Source organism: Diabrotica undecimpunctata, chromosome 5, assembly GCF_040954645.1.
Source record: "Diabrotica undecimpunctata isolate CICGRU chromosome 5, icDiaUnde3, whole genome shotgun sequence".
Classification (NCBI taxonomy): domain Eukaryota; kingdom Metazoa; phylum Arthropoda; class Insecta; order Coleoptera; family Chrysomelidae; genus Diabrotica; species Diabrotica undecimpunctata.
The window spans coordinates 27,571,037-27,586,451 of record NC_092807.1 but is presented as its reverse complement, the minus strand read 5'-3'; the positions used below and the strand labels follow the sequence as shown (position 1 = coordinate 27,586,451).

Genomic DNA, 15,415 nt, shown 5'->3' with positions numbered 1-15,415 from the left:
GCCCCAAGCTATCTTCCTCTCTGGTTATGGCATTCAAAAGTCGTTGCAAACCCTCAGCACTGTCCGCAATAATGACAGTGTCGTCTGCGTATAAGTTGTTTACATATTTTCCGTTGATTTTCATTCCTTCTTCAATATATTCGAATGCATTTTGGAAGATCTTTTCGGAATATATAATAAACAATAGTGGAGAAAGTACACAACTCTGGCGAACTTCTCTTTATTGACATTTCTGCTCTCATACGATTGTCTATTTTAATCAACGCCATTTGATATCAATATAGGTTTTTAATAAGGGTCACTATGTTATGGTATACACCATGTTGTGTTAGGGTTTCTATGAGTTATGTGTGTTTAACTCGATCAAACGCTTATTCGTAGTCGATAAAATAGAGAAACACGTCTTTTCGTTGATCTCGGCATTTTTGTAGTAATATGTGGAGGCCAAATAATGCCTCCCTCGTACCAAGCCCCATACTAAATCCAAATTGATTGTCGCTCAGATTTCTTTTGTATTCTCTGTATATACGTTGATGTACAATTTTGAGTAAAATTTTTAGAAAATGGCTCATCAGGCTAATTAATCTAAATTGTGAGCATCTATTTGCTTTATTTTTTTTGGGTATAGGTATAAATGTCGATCTAAGCCAGTGTTCTAGTAAGATTCTATTAGTGGTATATATTTTGTTAAATAGTAGTATTAAGGACTGAAGATTTTCTTCATTGATAAGTTTTATCATCTCTACATATATCTCTACATAAATCTGGCCCTAAGGCCTTTCGTGGCTTTGCCGTATTGATTGTTTTTATAACTTCCGATGTTAATATTATCAAGTTTATACTATATGCTACTACAACAAAATAAACAATCTCAGACGGTCCATATCAAAGTCGCCAATATCCATTATAATAATGTGATTTTCTTTATTGTTACTGAGTGTACAAGTTATTTATTCTCTATATTTTAGTTACGAATGTAACAACTATGCACCTGTAGAAATAAATATTTTAAAATTTCAAATTTTTATGTCTAAATCGTTTTTTTAAATTTGCTTAAATTGGTTTAGGTGGGAGATTGTCACTTTTGATATGATACGCCTCACTTATCGATATACTTGTGGATTTAAGTAGGAGAATAAGTCCGAAATAGCATCTGTTCGCAGTTTAAATTCTGCGATTTATCTCTGCGATAGTATTATTATCAGTGTTGGTATCCCAGGTATACAAATTTATTGACTGCTTCGATGACGCTGTTTTCTATAACAATTGGTCGTAGTATTTGTGGTTGCGTGCTTATTTTCATATACTTTCTTTTGTTAGTGTTTATTACTAAACCCATTTTTGTAGCTGATTCTTTTAATGCTACATATCCCTCTCGTACCTCGTTTTCCGTTCTACCAACTATCAATATTGATATCATCAGCATAGGCAAGCAAATGCACTAATTTATTATATATTGAACCAATGGTTGTGATTTGTGACATACGTATTACTATTTTTAGAGCCAGATTGAACAGTATACAGAGAGAGGGTCTCCCTGGCGCAGGACGTTATTTGGTTTAAAAGGTTCACTGAATTCGTACATTATTATTAGTCACTTCTGCGTATTATACTTATTGTCCCATAGTTGCGTTAACGCAGCGTTATATTTAAAGTCCCGAAACGACATTATTTTCTGAAAACAACTAAATTTTACGTTTAGAATATTATTACTTTATATCCGTAAGCTATGAAAATATCTTGTAAATGATAAAATAATAATATCTGAATATTTTAAAGCATTTTTTTAAAATGTACCTAGCTTGTAATAATTGCTATAGTTGTTATTGTGATATTTTTAATGCTATGTCGTATTATATTTTTTTCTGAATTGTTAAATCTTTCTTCACACAATACTATTCGCAATTTATAAAAAAAAACTTCAGTATGCAACTATGGGCCAACTTTCAGTTAACGCAACTATGGGCATAAATGTGTTAATAAACCTGTTAGTCAACTTGTTCATGTCTCTCCGAATGCTCTCCACACTTCCCCAGTAATATCATGTGGTTTAAGTGTTTTTTGATGTGCTTGATCCACTACCTCGTTTGTTATTTTTATTTTCATTGATGTTACTGTCTCCGTTAACTTAATTGGTTTTCTGTCAAATTCTTCCACAAATAAACTACAAAGTCAAAGTACTTTTTATATAATTTTTTGACATTCTTCTCGTGAATTAGTATTTTAATATTATCATTTCGGATAAATCAAATCTAATTAAAATATTTGCTTTCTTTCTACTTAACTTAAGGATAAGTAACTGACATTGTGTGTCCCATGGAGATAAAATAAACAAGGAATGTATTAGTTTTCAGAAAATGTACAGGATTAAACAAAAAACAGATAAAATGAAGAACTCTCATCGTGCAGAAAACAGATGGCTGACATTAGTATTGTGTAGCTACCAGCCTGAAAGACAAGTGGAAGAATAATATCACGCTTATTAATAATAAACCAACACCTCAATTATCTACCATTTAAGATCTCACAAGTATCAATACTTACTACTACAAATGTTTTTTATTTTAATTTTAGGTTAGTTTTACTATGTTGAGTGTTATATTGATCCTTGTGATAATATTATGGTTTGTTTTATGGATACTGCAGGTCTACTGGAAATATGAAAGAAGTAAATATCTTAAGCAATTACCCGGACCAAAACCTGTCTTCCTATTGGGCAATTTGGATGAATTTTTGTTTTTACCCAGAGAAAGTAAGTTTACAAAAATATTTTAAGCCGTGATAAAGATGGTCACAAACGTTACGTTGCCTTATCCATTTGTGTTAATAATATCGTAAAACATCTGATTTAGTAAATATTATTATTTAAAATTGTGTTTACGCTCTAAAAACTAGTATCGCACTGATTTCCCCCTTTTTGATTTACTGAGCAAATGACCTTATCACTTACAGCTGTTAATGTGTTTATGCACAAACACCATAACAATCTTACAAAAAAAATTAAAACTGGAGTATGCTGTTACATTTAATTGTTTTGGATTGATACAAATGTGTTTATTAGAGGTATCCAAAAATACTACACTAGGCAACGGGATGCAAAAGTAACAAATAGGGTAGAGATACTTTTATCTTGCTATTTTTGTCTTGCTTTATTTATTGGGTCTAAAAAACGAAGTCACACAGATTTTAAAGAAGTCTAGGCAATTGATTGTACTAGGCCAACAATGGGTCCTGCTTTTATAGGATATGAATGATTTCTTTTTCTACTAAGTGCTATGAGATTTAACAATAAATACGATCGTCGTCAAAGAAAGCAATTCGAATATTCGGATAATTTTTATCAAAGCTATATATTGGTCCAATAACTTCTTTAGAATGAAATAACCTTATTTAGTCCTTAAAAAAATATTAAATAAAATCAGATATGATGTGAAATGCAATGTTAAATTCCCCATGTTGCTTTATTGATCGTTCTGCTTGCTTTGTAAATAGTAGAAAGTACAGATTTGATAAAGAATTTTAATTGTCTTTTCTATAGAAAAATTTGAACATAGGAATTAGGCACATCTTAGGTTTGAAGAAAAATAATGCAGTAAGATACAAGCATCAAAATAGTATACACTTTTCTTCTTTTAGTTCCATCTTCTATCGAAGGTTGGAAATCACCATCGCTATGCAAACCCTGTATACTGCCGCTCTAAATAGTTCTGCATTACTGCATTCAAACCATTTCCTTAAGTTCTTAATCCACGATATTCTTCGTCTTCTCACATTTCGCTTTTCTCGAATTTTGCCTTTCATAGTAACATTTTCAAAAATGAGTATCTCTACCCTTTCATAACATGACCTAAGTACTTAAGTTTTTTTCTTCTGATAGACAAAATTATTTCAGCTTCATTTCCTATTTTTCGAGTATCTTCTGCGTTTGGCATTCTTTTAGTCCATGATATTCGTAGGATTCTTCTGTGACACCAAAATTCAAAGGCGGCCAATTTATTCAGAAGCACTTGTTTTAATGTCCATACTTCGAAGCCAGTATACACTGTAAGATTACAATGATAACATTCCATATTAATGCTCAATTATCGAATAATTTGAAATCCACATATTTCTTCCACTTGGAAGAAATATGTGGAAGTAACATAGGCAGATTGCCATTAAAGGCATATAATGCCAAACAGGATCCCCGATTACCATTGAAGAAGTCACGGCAGCTATTAGTAAAACTAAAGGTGGTAAAGCTGTAGGTCCTGAAAAATTTTATACAGAATTCCTGAAACTTATGGACGAGCAAAGAATAAAATGGATAACGACTATATTTAACAAAATATATATAACTGGAAATATTCCCCAAAGCTGGTTGAAGTCGACCTTCTTAACTATACCATAAAAATTAAATGCAAAAACATGCGAAGACTACAGAATAATTAGCCCAATGAGCCACTTATTTAAAACGTTTTTAAAATTGATATATAACAGAATATATAAAAACTGTAAAAAACAAGAAGTGTCATGGACACAATTTGGATTCTGCGATACCTAAGGCACCCAACAACCTCTGTACAAGTGCTTATCCAAAGGTGCAGGGATGTTAACTGTGATATATATATTTGCTTTTTCAAATACAAAAAAGCATTTAATAGAGTAAAACATGACAAGCTCATATCCACCTTGAAGGAAGCCAGCTTGGATGATATAGACTTGCGAATTATATGTAATTTATATTACAACCAAACTGCCAACATTAAAGTGGATGACCAGTTGACAGAGACAATCTCCATATATAGAGGAGTGAGACAAGGATGCATTCTGTCTCCAGTGCTATTTAACATGTACTCATAGCGTATATCAGAAACCAAATTGACTACCTTCTCATCTGCAAACAATACTGAAATTCCATAAAATCAGTAAAATCATACCCCGGAGCTGATGTGAGATCAGATCACAACCCAGTTGTAGGAAGGTTTAGAATTAATCTAAAAAAACTTGTGGCTAAAACTAAAGTAGAGAGGATACAAGTATCCCGTTTGAAAGATCCATCAACAAAAGAGCAAGTCACAATAAAAATTAAAGAAGAGCTCACCAAAATAGAAATTATTCCTACTGAAGATGCGAACAGGAAATGGCATATATTAAAAGATGGTCTTATGCGCATATGTGATACACTAACACCTAAGCTGATCAAGAACAAAAATGAATGGATGGCCGATGAGATTCTGTAATAAAAAAAAATTTTATAATTTTTTATCAAGGGGTAGTTTTTAAGGGTTGAAAACGGGTTAAAAATTTGATAATTATTATAGAGAATATAAAATATTACTTACTCTATACTTACATCTTTTTATGACATACCAAATTATTTTTTTGTGATTTTTTCAATTTAGTGGTTATTTGCAAGGGTTCTAAGATTTTGAAGGGGTTAAAAATGATTTTAATATAAGGTAATTGTGTTAGAAAACACAATTACAATTTCACCACTTACTATTAGACATGTTTTCTAGCGATAAAATGGCTCAATGTAAATTTTTCCATTAAGGGGTTGTTCACACCTCTTATTATTATTATATTGGGTTTTTATTTATTAGGTTATGGGTTGGGGGCTTGGACTTTAAAGAAAGATATTTCGGACAGATTAGACGCCTTCAACTTATGGGCCTACAGAAGAATATTAAAAATAAGTTGGGTGGATAGAGTCACGAATGTCGAGGTGTTGAGAAGAATGGGAAAAGATAAAGAGGTTTTAAATACAATTAAAGTCCGAAATCTGGGACATGTCATGAGGGGCGAGCGTTATAACTTGTTGCAATTAATAACGCAAGGAAGAATATAGGGTAGAAGGAGTCGGGGAAGAAGACGCATTTCCTGGTTGAATAATTTAAGAGCTTGGTTTAACTGCACCTCTGCTGACCACTTTAGAGCAGCGGCGTCGAAAGTGCGAATTGCCATGATGGTTGCCAACCTTCTTAGAGGAGAGATGGCACGTGAAAAAGAAGATAGCGTATTTCGAGCAAGCACTGGGACAACTACAGGAAGGCGTCTTAGTTAACGGAGTGCCTCTAAACAACATTAGATATGCTGAAGACGCAGTAGTTTTGCAGATAGCCTAGATGATTTTAATAAAAATAGAATAGAATAAACATCTTTTGGTAAACAAACAGCCGATTGACAGGGTAAACAGCTACAAATATTTTGGTACTAACATAAGCAATCAATGGGACCGTCTACTGAAATAAAACAACGCATATGGAAAGCAAGATCAGCGTTGGTAAAGAAGAAGTCTCTTGTCAAAAGTCACGATTTACCACTTGGTACCAAAATCTCCATCATCAGGTGCTATATTTATTTTCTACATTATTATACGGAGTAGAGGAATAGAGGCTCTCTGAAGCTTCTTTAGGAAAGCTCAAGATGTAATGTTACAGGCTCATCTTACGAATTTCATGAGTGGATCGTGTGACTAATATTAAGATCCTACGTAGAATGAGCAAGAAATGCGAGATTACTAACACAATTAAAGAGCGCAAATTAGAATATCTTGACCATGTTATTAGAAATGAACACAGATATTATGCAACTTATTCATCAGGGCTAGGTATTTGGAAAGACAGGACCAGGGAGAAGAAGAATATCTTGGCTTCAATACCTAAGGAAGCGGTTCAATACGTCTACAACTAGACTATTCAGAATAGCTGCAAGTAAAGTAAGAATAGCTATGCTGATCGCCAACATCCGGAATGTATAGGCACCATAAGAAGATGAAGATTATCAAATAAATTGAATGTTCGGCGTATTTCTCCAAGAATATAATTTTGATATTTTTTTGTGTGAACACTGGCAATCTGATATTAACCTTCTTCTTCTAGTTTCATGACTCTTATTGATAGTTGGATATCATGTTGGTCACCATATGCGCTATCGTGACTTTATTGACAGCAGCTCTAAATAACGATGTAGTGGATTTTCCGTACCATTGTCTTTTTCAGCCATGATGTTTTTCTTCTACCAGGATCACGTTTACTTTGGATCTTTCCCTGACTGATTAGATGTAAAAGTTATTATTTATTTAGGTTGTCTCATAATGTAACCGATTTATTCCAGCGTGCGTCTCTTTATTATATTGACCAGTTGTGTAGTTTAGTTCAGGTGTCTAAGGACATCCTCACTTCTAACTTTGTCGATCCAGCTTATTCGGATATTAACCTCGGAAACAATAATTTTGAAAGCTATATAACTACATCATATTTTTTTAGAACGGGAAAAATTAATGGTGCTATACTTTTACTTTAAGTTTTACAACTGACTCCAATAAAGAATATTTTCAATGACTTGTTATCGTGACAAATCCTTATTATACTTACAGTTTAAATAAGCACTTAAATATCATTTTTATTATATTAAAACTTTTTATGTAGAATATTTTTCGAAGCTACAAGAATTTATAAACCAATATGGACCGATGTTTAGAGTACATGTGGGGCCTAAGCTAGTTGGCGTTATATCTAGCGATGTTAAATTTGCAGAGTTTATTTTAACTTCTTCCAAAACAACGAACAAATCTCTGGTGTACGGCTTTCTTCATGGATGGTTGGGAACTGGTCTTCTCACTAGTGCAGGTAATACCAATTTTCATGACAATTTTTAGAAAAAACTGCTTAAATATCTACTTTATTATTACACCCAATTTTCACAATATATTTAACAAATTTATTTAATATTTACGCTAACATTAAGGTATTGCTGAGTTGTTGTACGAGGGACAGAAAGAGGCTATTGATTTTAGGACTATTGCATTTACATTAGCATCAATAATATAATATACTTGTTTCATTTGTTGTAAAATAACCGCTACCAACTGTCAAACAAAAGGATACTCCATTATTGTAGATAAATGACATTGCTAATGCAGTGCATAATAATAATTAACTATATTAAAAGTGGCTGTAAACAAATGACCCATATGATAGACGAACATATGCAAGATCAAACAGAGAAATTAAAATCTACTAATTAAAGCAAAAAATGCCTCCTGAGAAAGTAAATGCGAAGAGTTCAACAAATATAATTATAGAGTCAACAAGATCTTCTTAAAAGGAAGAAAACATAGAAAACAGTAAATTACCTAATAAGAAACAGAAAAGAAGCGAGTAGAATAGATTTAATAGAAGAAATATATTGGATCATTATAATACTCACAATTTCTGACTTAAACAAGACCGCAATTTACGAACATCACTACAACAACGAGTGAAGCGAAGTGCGATGAATACGACGAAGGATCAGTAGTTTTGTGTAGTACGAACAAAACTTGAAAAGCCTTCGGATAACAAGATATACCGAATGGTTTATTAAAACACAGCCCACAAGTATTACGGGAATTACTAGAGAATGTTTTTACCTTATTCTATAAAGGACATGACAAAAAAATTGAAAAAAGTTCAAATTAGAGAGTGCTAAATGCCATAAGACCAACTTTCCAGACTCTATAAAAAAATAAAATAAAAATATAAAATTAAAAAGAGATGGCACTCTGAAGAACAAAATGTAGAACTGATTTTGTGCCGGGTGATTTTCTATAATATTCGTCTAGTGAATCAGAGTCAGATAAATATTTGCTTAAATTACCCGTTCCAAGCACATCCACTGCATTATCCACTGAACATAGTTCGAATAAACAAATAATTATGCGAGGTTCTGGCAAACGTGGTAGAATGTCTAGAAGAGTTGGCCGATATACGTACCTGGCAACGATCTACTCCATACAAATCAGTTTCTGCTTTCGGTGATCTTCTTATTTCCAGTTAAGAGAATTTCCGGGTCCAACAGCTTTTGCAAATAATATATTTATAATAATAAATAATGGAGAATTATGTGCTTACGTCTTGGCAATTATTTATTAACGATTAAATGCTCAAAGTCTTATAAGGATTTGCACAGAGACTGAAGCCTGCCGATAATGAACTAATGAAACATGAAGCATTTCTTTTCCAGAACTAGAAGCATTTATTGTTTTTTTGTATGTTCATGGTACCTATAATATGAGTCACTTGGATATTTATTTCTTGTGGTCTAATGTATGGGACCACCTGTTTTTAAACAAACTATGGTCAGGAATAGGTTCAAGGAGATAATGAAGTACATACGATTTGACTTGAATAGCACTCAAACCTTGCGAATTAAAACAAAGAAGATTGCATTAGCATCAGAAGTTTGAAACAAATTTATTGAAAACTGTCAAATGTGCTATATTCCAGGTGCAAACTTGACCGGCGACGAGCAGCTAATTCCTTCTTAAACTTGCTGTCTATTGCTTCAGTATATTGCAAATAAATCTAATAAATTTTAAATACAATTTTGGCTCTTGGTGCACATTGACATCAAACTGCGTTGTAATGGATTTTCGTATTTAGTAAAGGATAAAGAACGCAAAACTCAGTTACTAACAGAACACGTATTCTAAAACTGCTTTAGCCATTTGTAAAAAAGAAAGAAACATCATTACCGGCAACTTTTTTAAATCTTTGTTGAAACAAAAATGTTGAAAGACCAAAATACTAATATCGGTGTTACGATACGCCGTTTAAGAAAATTAATTCCTTCTTTATGCAAAACGATTCGAACCTCTCGTTATGGGTCATTCATTTTAAAGGCGGACAACGAAGCAACCATTACTCTCTACCAAGAAAAGCGGACAAAAAATGTAATTATCTTAAGTAAAATGCATCCACAAGTTAAAATTCACAAAGATGCTAAAAACTTTCTAAAACGATTACTTTTTATAACCCAACAAAATTTGGTGGTGATATAGTCGATCAAATGGCAAGCAAATAGACAGTGAGACTTGGTAGACAAAGCTGGCCTGTGCATGTATTTCACAACGTGTTGAATTTTACTTAGTAAAGTGTGTATAAAGACATATTAAAAAAAAAACATGTCGTGCCACGATTTTATTTTACAAACTATTGGCGAAGTTCGAACAGAATATGTGAAACAGAAAGCGGACTCCAGTAGAGTTCATATTTCTCAAGCACCTGAACACTTGATGGTAGATGATAGTGCTGTAAATAATGAGAAGAAGCAGTTTCAAATAAACAATGATACATTAATTATTGACTACATGGAAAAGAAAATTCGAAGGCATGGAAGTACGGGTACGAAACGAATACCTATATACGTTAAGCTTTGCAGACGATCAAGTAGTGATTGCACAAGACCAAGAAGACCTCAGCTACATGATAAAGAAACTACCAAGAAAGAATGAAAGTGTGAAAGTAAAAGATTGCATTTCATTTCAATCCGAGGTCCACCATTGTTATATATACATATATATATATATATATATATATATATATATATATATATATATATATATATATATATATATATATATATATATATATATATATATATATAATAAAGTTTTATTTTGGGGTTGCAGTCATTAATAGGGCAGGAAAGTGAAACTCTTTGTTCTTTATCTAGCTTTCGCAAAATTTATTTGCTTCTTCAGGATATGCTAAAATATGGTAGCAGTAAATACAATGAAATTAAAATTAAATAGCATTGTATAAAACTAGTATAAAAACTTACAACATGAGGTTAATCCATTAAATTTTCAAATTTACAAAACATTAAAACTTAACTTATTAAAATTATCTAGTTATGTAAGTACAATATTTTAATTTTATTTAATTTTGTACAAATATATTATGACATTGATTATTTTGATGTTTGATTTATGTCAGAAAGACACTCGTTTCTGTTTATTATATTTTTTGTTGTTGATAACTAGCTCTTGATTGTTATTATGGTTACGTACAAAGTGGCGCCAAATATGAATATTTAAATTTTTTGAAATTATAGTATTTATAGTCAGAAAATCTAATATTAGAATTATTATAGTATTAATTTTCGTAAGACAGAATGTAATTATAGATATTGCTTAGTTTATCAATATCAGTTTTTTTTATTAACGCATTGATATTTATTTATGCATACCATTTCTAAGAATTCTCTTTTATTTAATTGGTTTTCACGTCTTAATATATTAGTTTCATTGAAATTAAATGAATTATTTTTATTAATTGCATGATCTATTAATGCACACGTATTTTTATTATTTCTAAGGTCACTTTTATGTGATGTTAGTCTGCTTATTAGATTTCTAGATGTGTGTCCGATGTATGACTTATCACAATTTTCGCATGGTATTATATAAACAACATTTGAGCTTTCCATAATGCTAATAGGTGATTTAGTTTTTGTATACAATGATGCTAATGTTTTATAATTAATATCAGAATAGTTAGCAAAGACTTTAGTTAGTTTGGGTGTTATTCATTAGTTAGTCATTGTATACAAAAACTAAATCACCTATTAGCATTATGGAAAGCTCAAATGTAGTTTATATAATACCATGCGAAATCGGACACTCATCTAGAAATCTAATAGGCAGACTAACATCACATAAAAGTGACCTTAGAAATAATAAAAATACGTGTGCATTAATAGATCATGCAATTAATAAAAATCATTCATTTAATTTCAATGAAACTAATATATTAAGATGTGAAAACCAATTAAATAAAAGAGAATTCTTAGAAATGGTATGCATAAATAAATATCAATGCGTTAATAAAAAAACTGATATTGATAAACTAAGCAATATCTATAATTACATCCTATCTTACGAAAATTAATACTAAATTTTCTAATATTAGATTTTCTGACTATAAATACTATAATTTCAAAAAATTTAAATATTCATATTTGGCGCCACTTTGTACGTAACCATAATAACAATCAAGAGCTAGTTATCAACAACAAAAAATATAATAAACAGAAACGAGTGTCTTTCTGACATAAATCAAACATCAACATAATCAATGTCATAATGAATTTGTACAAAATTAAATAAAATTAAAATATTGTACTTACATAACTAGATAATTTTAATAAGTTATGTTTTAATGTTTTGTAAATTTGAAAATTTAATGGATTAACCTCATGTTGTAAGTTCTTATACTAGTTTTATACAATGCTATTTAATTTTAATTTCATTGTATTTACTGATACCATATTTTAGCATATCCTGAAGAAGCAAATAAATTTTAAGAAAGCTAGATAAAGAACAAAGAGTTTCACTTTCCTGCCCTATTAATGACTGCAACCCCAAAATAAAACTTTATTTTACATAACGTGTCAGTCAATAATACCTAACTACTTTATATATATATATATATATATATATATATATTATATAACTATTCTAGGAACAAAATGGAAACAGCGTAGGCGCATGCTTACTCCAACTTTTCATTTCTCCATTTTGGAAAGTTACATTGACATATTTGATAGAGTTGGAGATATTTTTATTGGAAAATTAATGCAACAAGTAAACACGGCATCATTAGATGTGTTTTCTTTAGTTACGTTGTGTACTTTAGACATTATTTGTGGTAAGTATAATTTTACTTTATTCTAAGGGAAAGATACATCATTGTTTAGGATTTGGATTAGCTTCCATTTTCTGCAATTTCCTGAAAAATATTAGTTTTTTTTAATCGATTTTAATCGTTAACATTTAGAATAATCAGGTTTTAAAACTGTTTTTATACTATGAATTTGAATCATGGATTCTAAATAGAGAGGCGATCAGAAGACAAGACTTTACGATGTAGAGGTATAGAACGATTCGGAAATTTTCTTGGTTAGATTATGTTACGAAAATTAAAGGATTTGGAAGAGTTAAATAAAAGAAAGAAAATTGCAATATCCCAGACATACAACGCATATATAAAACTACACCACCTTTCATATTATAAGATAAATATCGTGGCTAAAAAAGCTAAGAAAATATTTTGTTTGTAGCTTAAAACAACTCTTTAGAGTACTTGCATCCGAAAGCAACTACTGAGGACCTTAGTAACAGAAATATCCCCTGGAAGAGACAGTAGAATTTTAATTTCTATTTTTTTCTATTTATCAGTTAAGCTTTACAGTTTTTCATTTGATTTTAAACGAATATAATCTGAGAAATAATTTCTTGTAATATTTCTTGTTTTCTTTCCATCCAGTAAAATGGATTTCACGTTGGTTTGAAAAATATTATGTAGTTTTGTCCTTTTACTGATGGACCTTGTTTGTCGTTTTACAGACCTATTTTCCAGTGAGTACATTTCTTTTAGCTTGTCGAATTCGTTTGTTTTAATTACGTGATAATTGTTTATTGATTCATTCTGTACGTGGCGATGATAACACACGACCGTATGTCTTGTCTGTTCTAATGCTCATTTGCCGTCCATAGAATGCCGACTAAAGTATCACAAATAAATATATACTCCCTTAGTCGGTTTATATATAAAAAAATTCTTGCCGTAACAACTTATTCTGAACCCAATAACTTGTGATCAATGAAAGCAACGAATGTTTTTTTTATTTTCTTTGAAAACCTTTTCCAATATGTGTTGTTAGGAATATGATCTGATATGTGCAGCTGTGGTTAGGTACACTTTTCTAGCATATTTGTCACAGTGGAGTAAAAATTCTGGATGGATTTTATCGGAGCCGGATGCATTTCCGAATTTCATTCAGATGTAGGTGGGTATGCAGAGTTTAGTATTTTTAGTTCTTGTTTTACTTTGGTGGTGTGGTCACGATCTCTAGGTGCTCTTGAGGTTGTAACAATGCGGGAGGCTAGTCTGCTACCAAACTGTGCAGTAGTTCGTCCGCAGTTTCTCGGTCTTGGCTTACGTTGTATTCTTGATACAATTCCTCACATTTTGATCCCATCCTGGAACATAAACTTTACGATATCCTCTGGGTATAGTTTTCTTCGATGTAGAGATAACCGCACCAAAAAATCTCATGCAGTTCGCACGTGTTGGGTTTATCCATCCCAGACATTTGTCCAATCTCTCAATAAAAATCGCCCAGTCTTCTGCCAACATGCGAAGGTCATAGGACTGCCGGGGGTTTATAAATATTGCTGACAGTAATTTCGTCAATTTATATAGTAATTCTATAAACGTTATTTATATCTGATGTAGAACATATGTGTGCATTTTCTGTTTTGTTTCGAACATAGGTTGCCACTCCATAAGCTGGATGGTAAGTTGCATCCAATAAATCATAGCCATGAATTCTTCCTTTAGCGAGAATTTATTCTTCGTTTTCTACATGGGTTTCCATGGGGGACTACGTCAATATTATTTTCAATGAGTACTCACATTTACTTCTAATAATATCTTCTATATTTAAATGGTAGATTCGGATGTTTAGTTCTAGTCTTTTTGTCGCTTGGTTCTGAGAAGGTCCATTTAATTTGTTGGTTGGAGGCATATCATATATTCGTGATGTGTTCTTGCCAGGAGATCTGGAGATTATTGTTATCATTGGTTTAATTAAAAGATTATAAAAGTGTGAGAGTGTTTGTTTATCTAAAACATTTCAACCCACATAAGTTCCATTTTATAAATATGTAAAAATTTGGTTTTCCGCTAAATAAGTCTAACCCATATTTTTCAAAAAACCTTCAAAAAAATATGTAAAGAAACATATAAATTCAGTTTCCCAATAATCAGTTTTTTTGGGTTGGATGTATTCTGCTTAACTTGGTCTATATAATTCTATGTCTCTTCGAAAAAATTTTATTTAATTATTTAACAACTGCCTTTTCTCATATACTTTTTACTTACTTATTAAAAATTTATATTTTAGAGGCGGCGATGGGTATTCAAATAAATGCACAAGAATCTCAAACATCAAAATATGTAAAGTCTGTAAACACAATGTGTGAGATATTTATTGATAGAGTGACCTCTCCTATGCCAAATTTTTTGTACCGTTTCACGCCAAATTACTATAGAGAACAGAAAGCGATCAAAATATTACATGACCAGACAGACAAAATCATTGATACTAAGATCAGAGAAAAAAGTAAAAACGGAAACATACATTATAACCAGCAGGATGAGAGTACAAGAAAGAGGCTTGCATTTTTAGATTTACTGTTAGAGAGTACTATAGATGGTAATCCATTATCTAGACTAGCCATTCGAGAAGAAGTGGACACGTTTATGTTTGCGGTTATTATTTTTATTTTATATTAATTATAGGCATTTACAAAAAAGTTAAATTCACACGTTTCTAACTAAAACCTACTTACTAACATACAGGTTGATCAATTGTTAATGTGGGATCCATCTCTGTGTTATCAGAGAAGATAGGTACAGAAAATTCAAATTATTTATAAACGGTGTGTTACAAAAATTGAAAACCGACAGAAATTATGTTTTTAACAGATATTTTTCTCCTTTTTCATATTACAATAAGAGAGTCTCTTATTTATACATATCTCAGTTGTGATGTGGTTAGAGTTGCTTGTAGTATAGTTGGTTGTAGTGAGTTTTTAACAAAA

At 31.3% G+C, this 15,415-nt stretch overlaps 1 protein-coding gene across 6 annotated transcripts in view; it reads left to right on the top strand.

The window, feature by feature from the left end:
* Positions 1 to 15,415, top strand: part of LOC140441211 (cytochrome P450 4d2-like) — a 48,073-nt gene that overhangs the window by 13,070 nt on the left and 19,588 nt on the right. For 3 of the 6 annotated variants that reach the window (XM_072531791.1, XM_072531789.1, XM_072531790.1), the window contains exons 2-5: positions 2,575 to 2,752; positions 7,413 to 7,613; positions 12,270 to 12,455; positions 14,716 to 15,083. In XM_072531791.1, the coding sequence (XP_072387892.1) occupies positions 2,587 to 2,752; positions 7,413 to 7,613; positions 12,270 to 12,455; positions 14,716 to 15,083 (921 nt within the window). In that variant the 5' untranslated portion in view covers positions 2,575 to 2,586. The remainder of the gene's footprint in view (positions 1 to 2,574; positions 2,753 to 7,412; positions 7,614 to 12,269; positions 12,456 to 14,715; positions 15,084 to 15,415) is intronic. The other 3 variants (XM_072531794.1, XM_072531793.1, XM_072531792.1) reach the window with 2 other exon arrangements.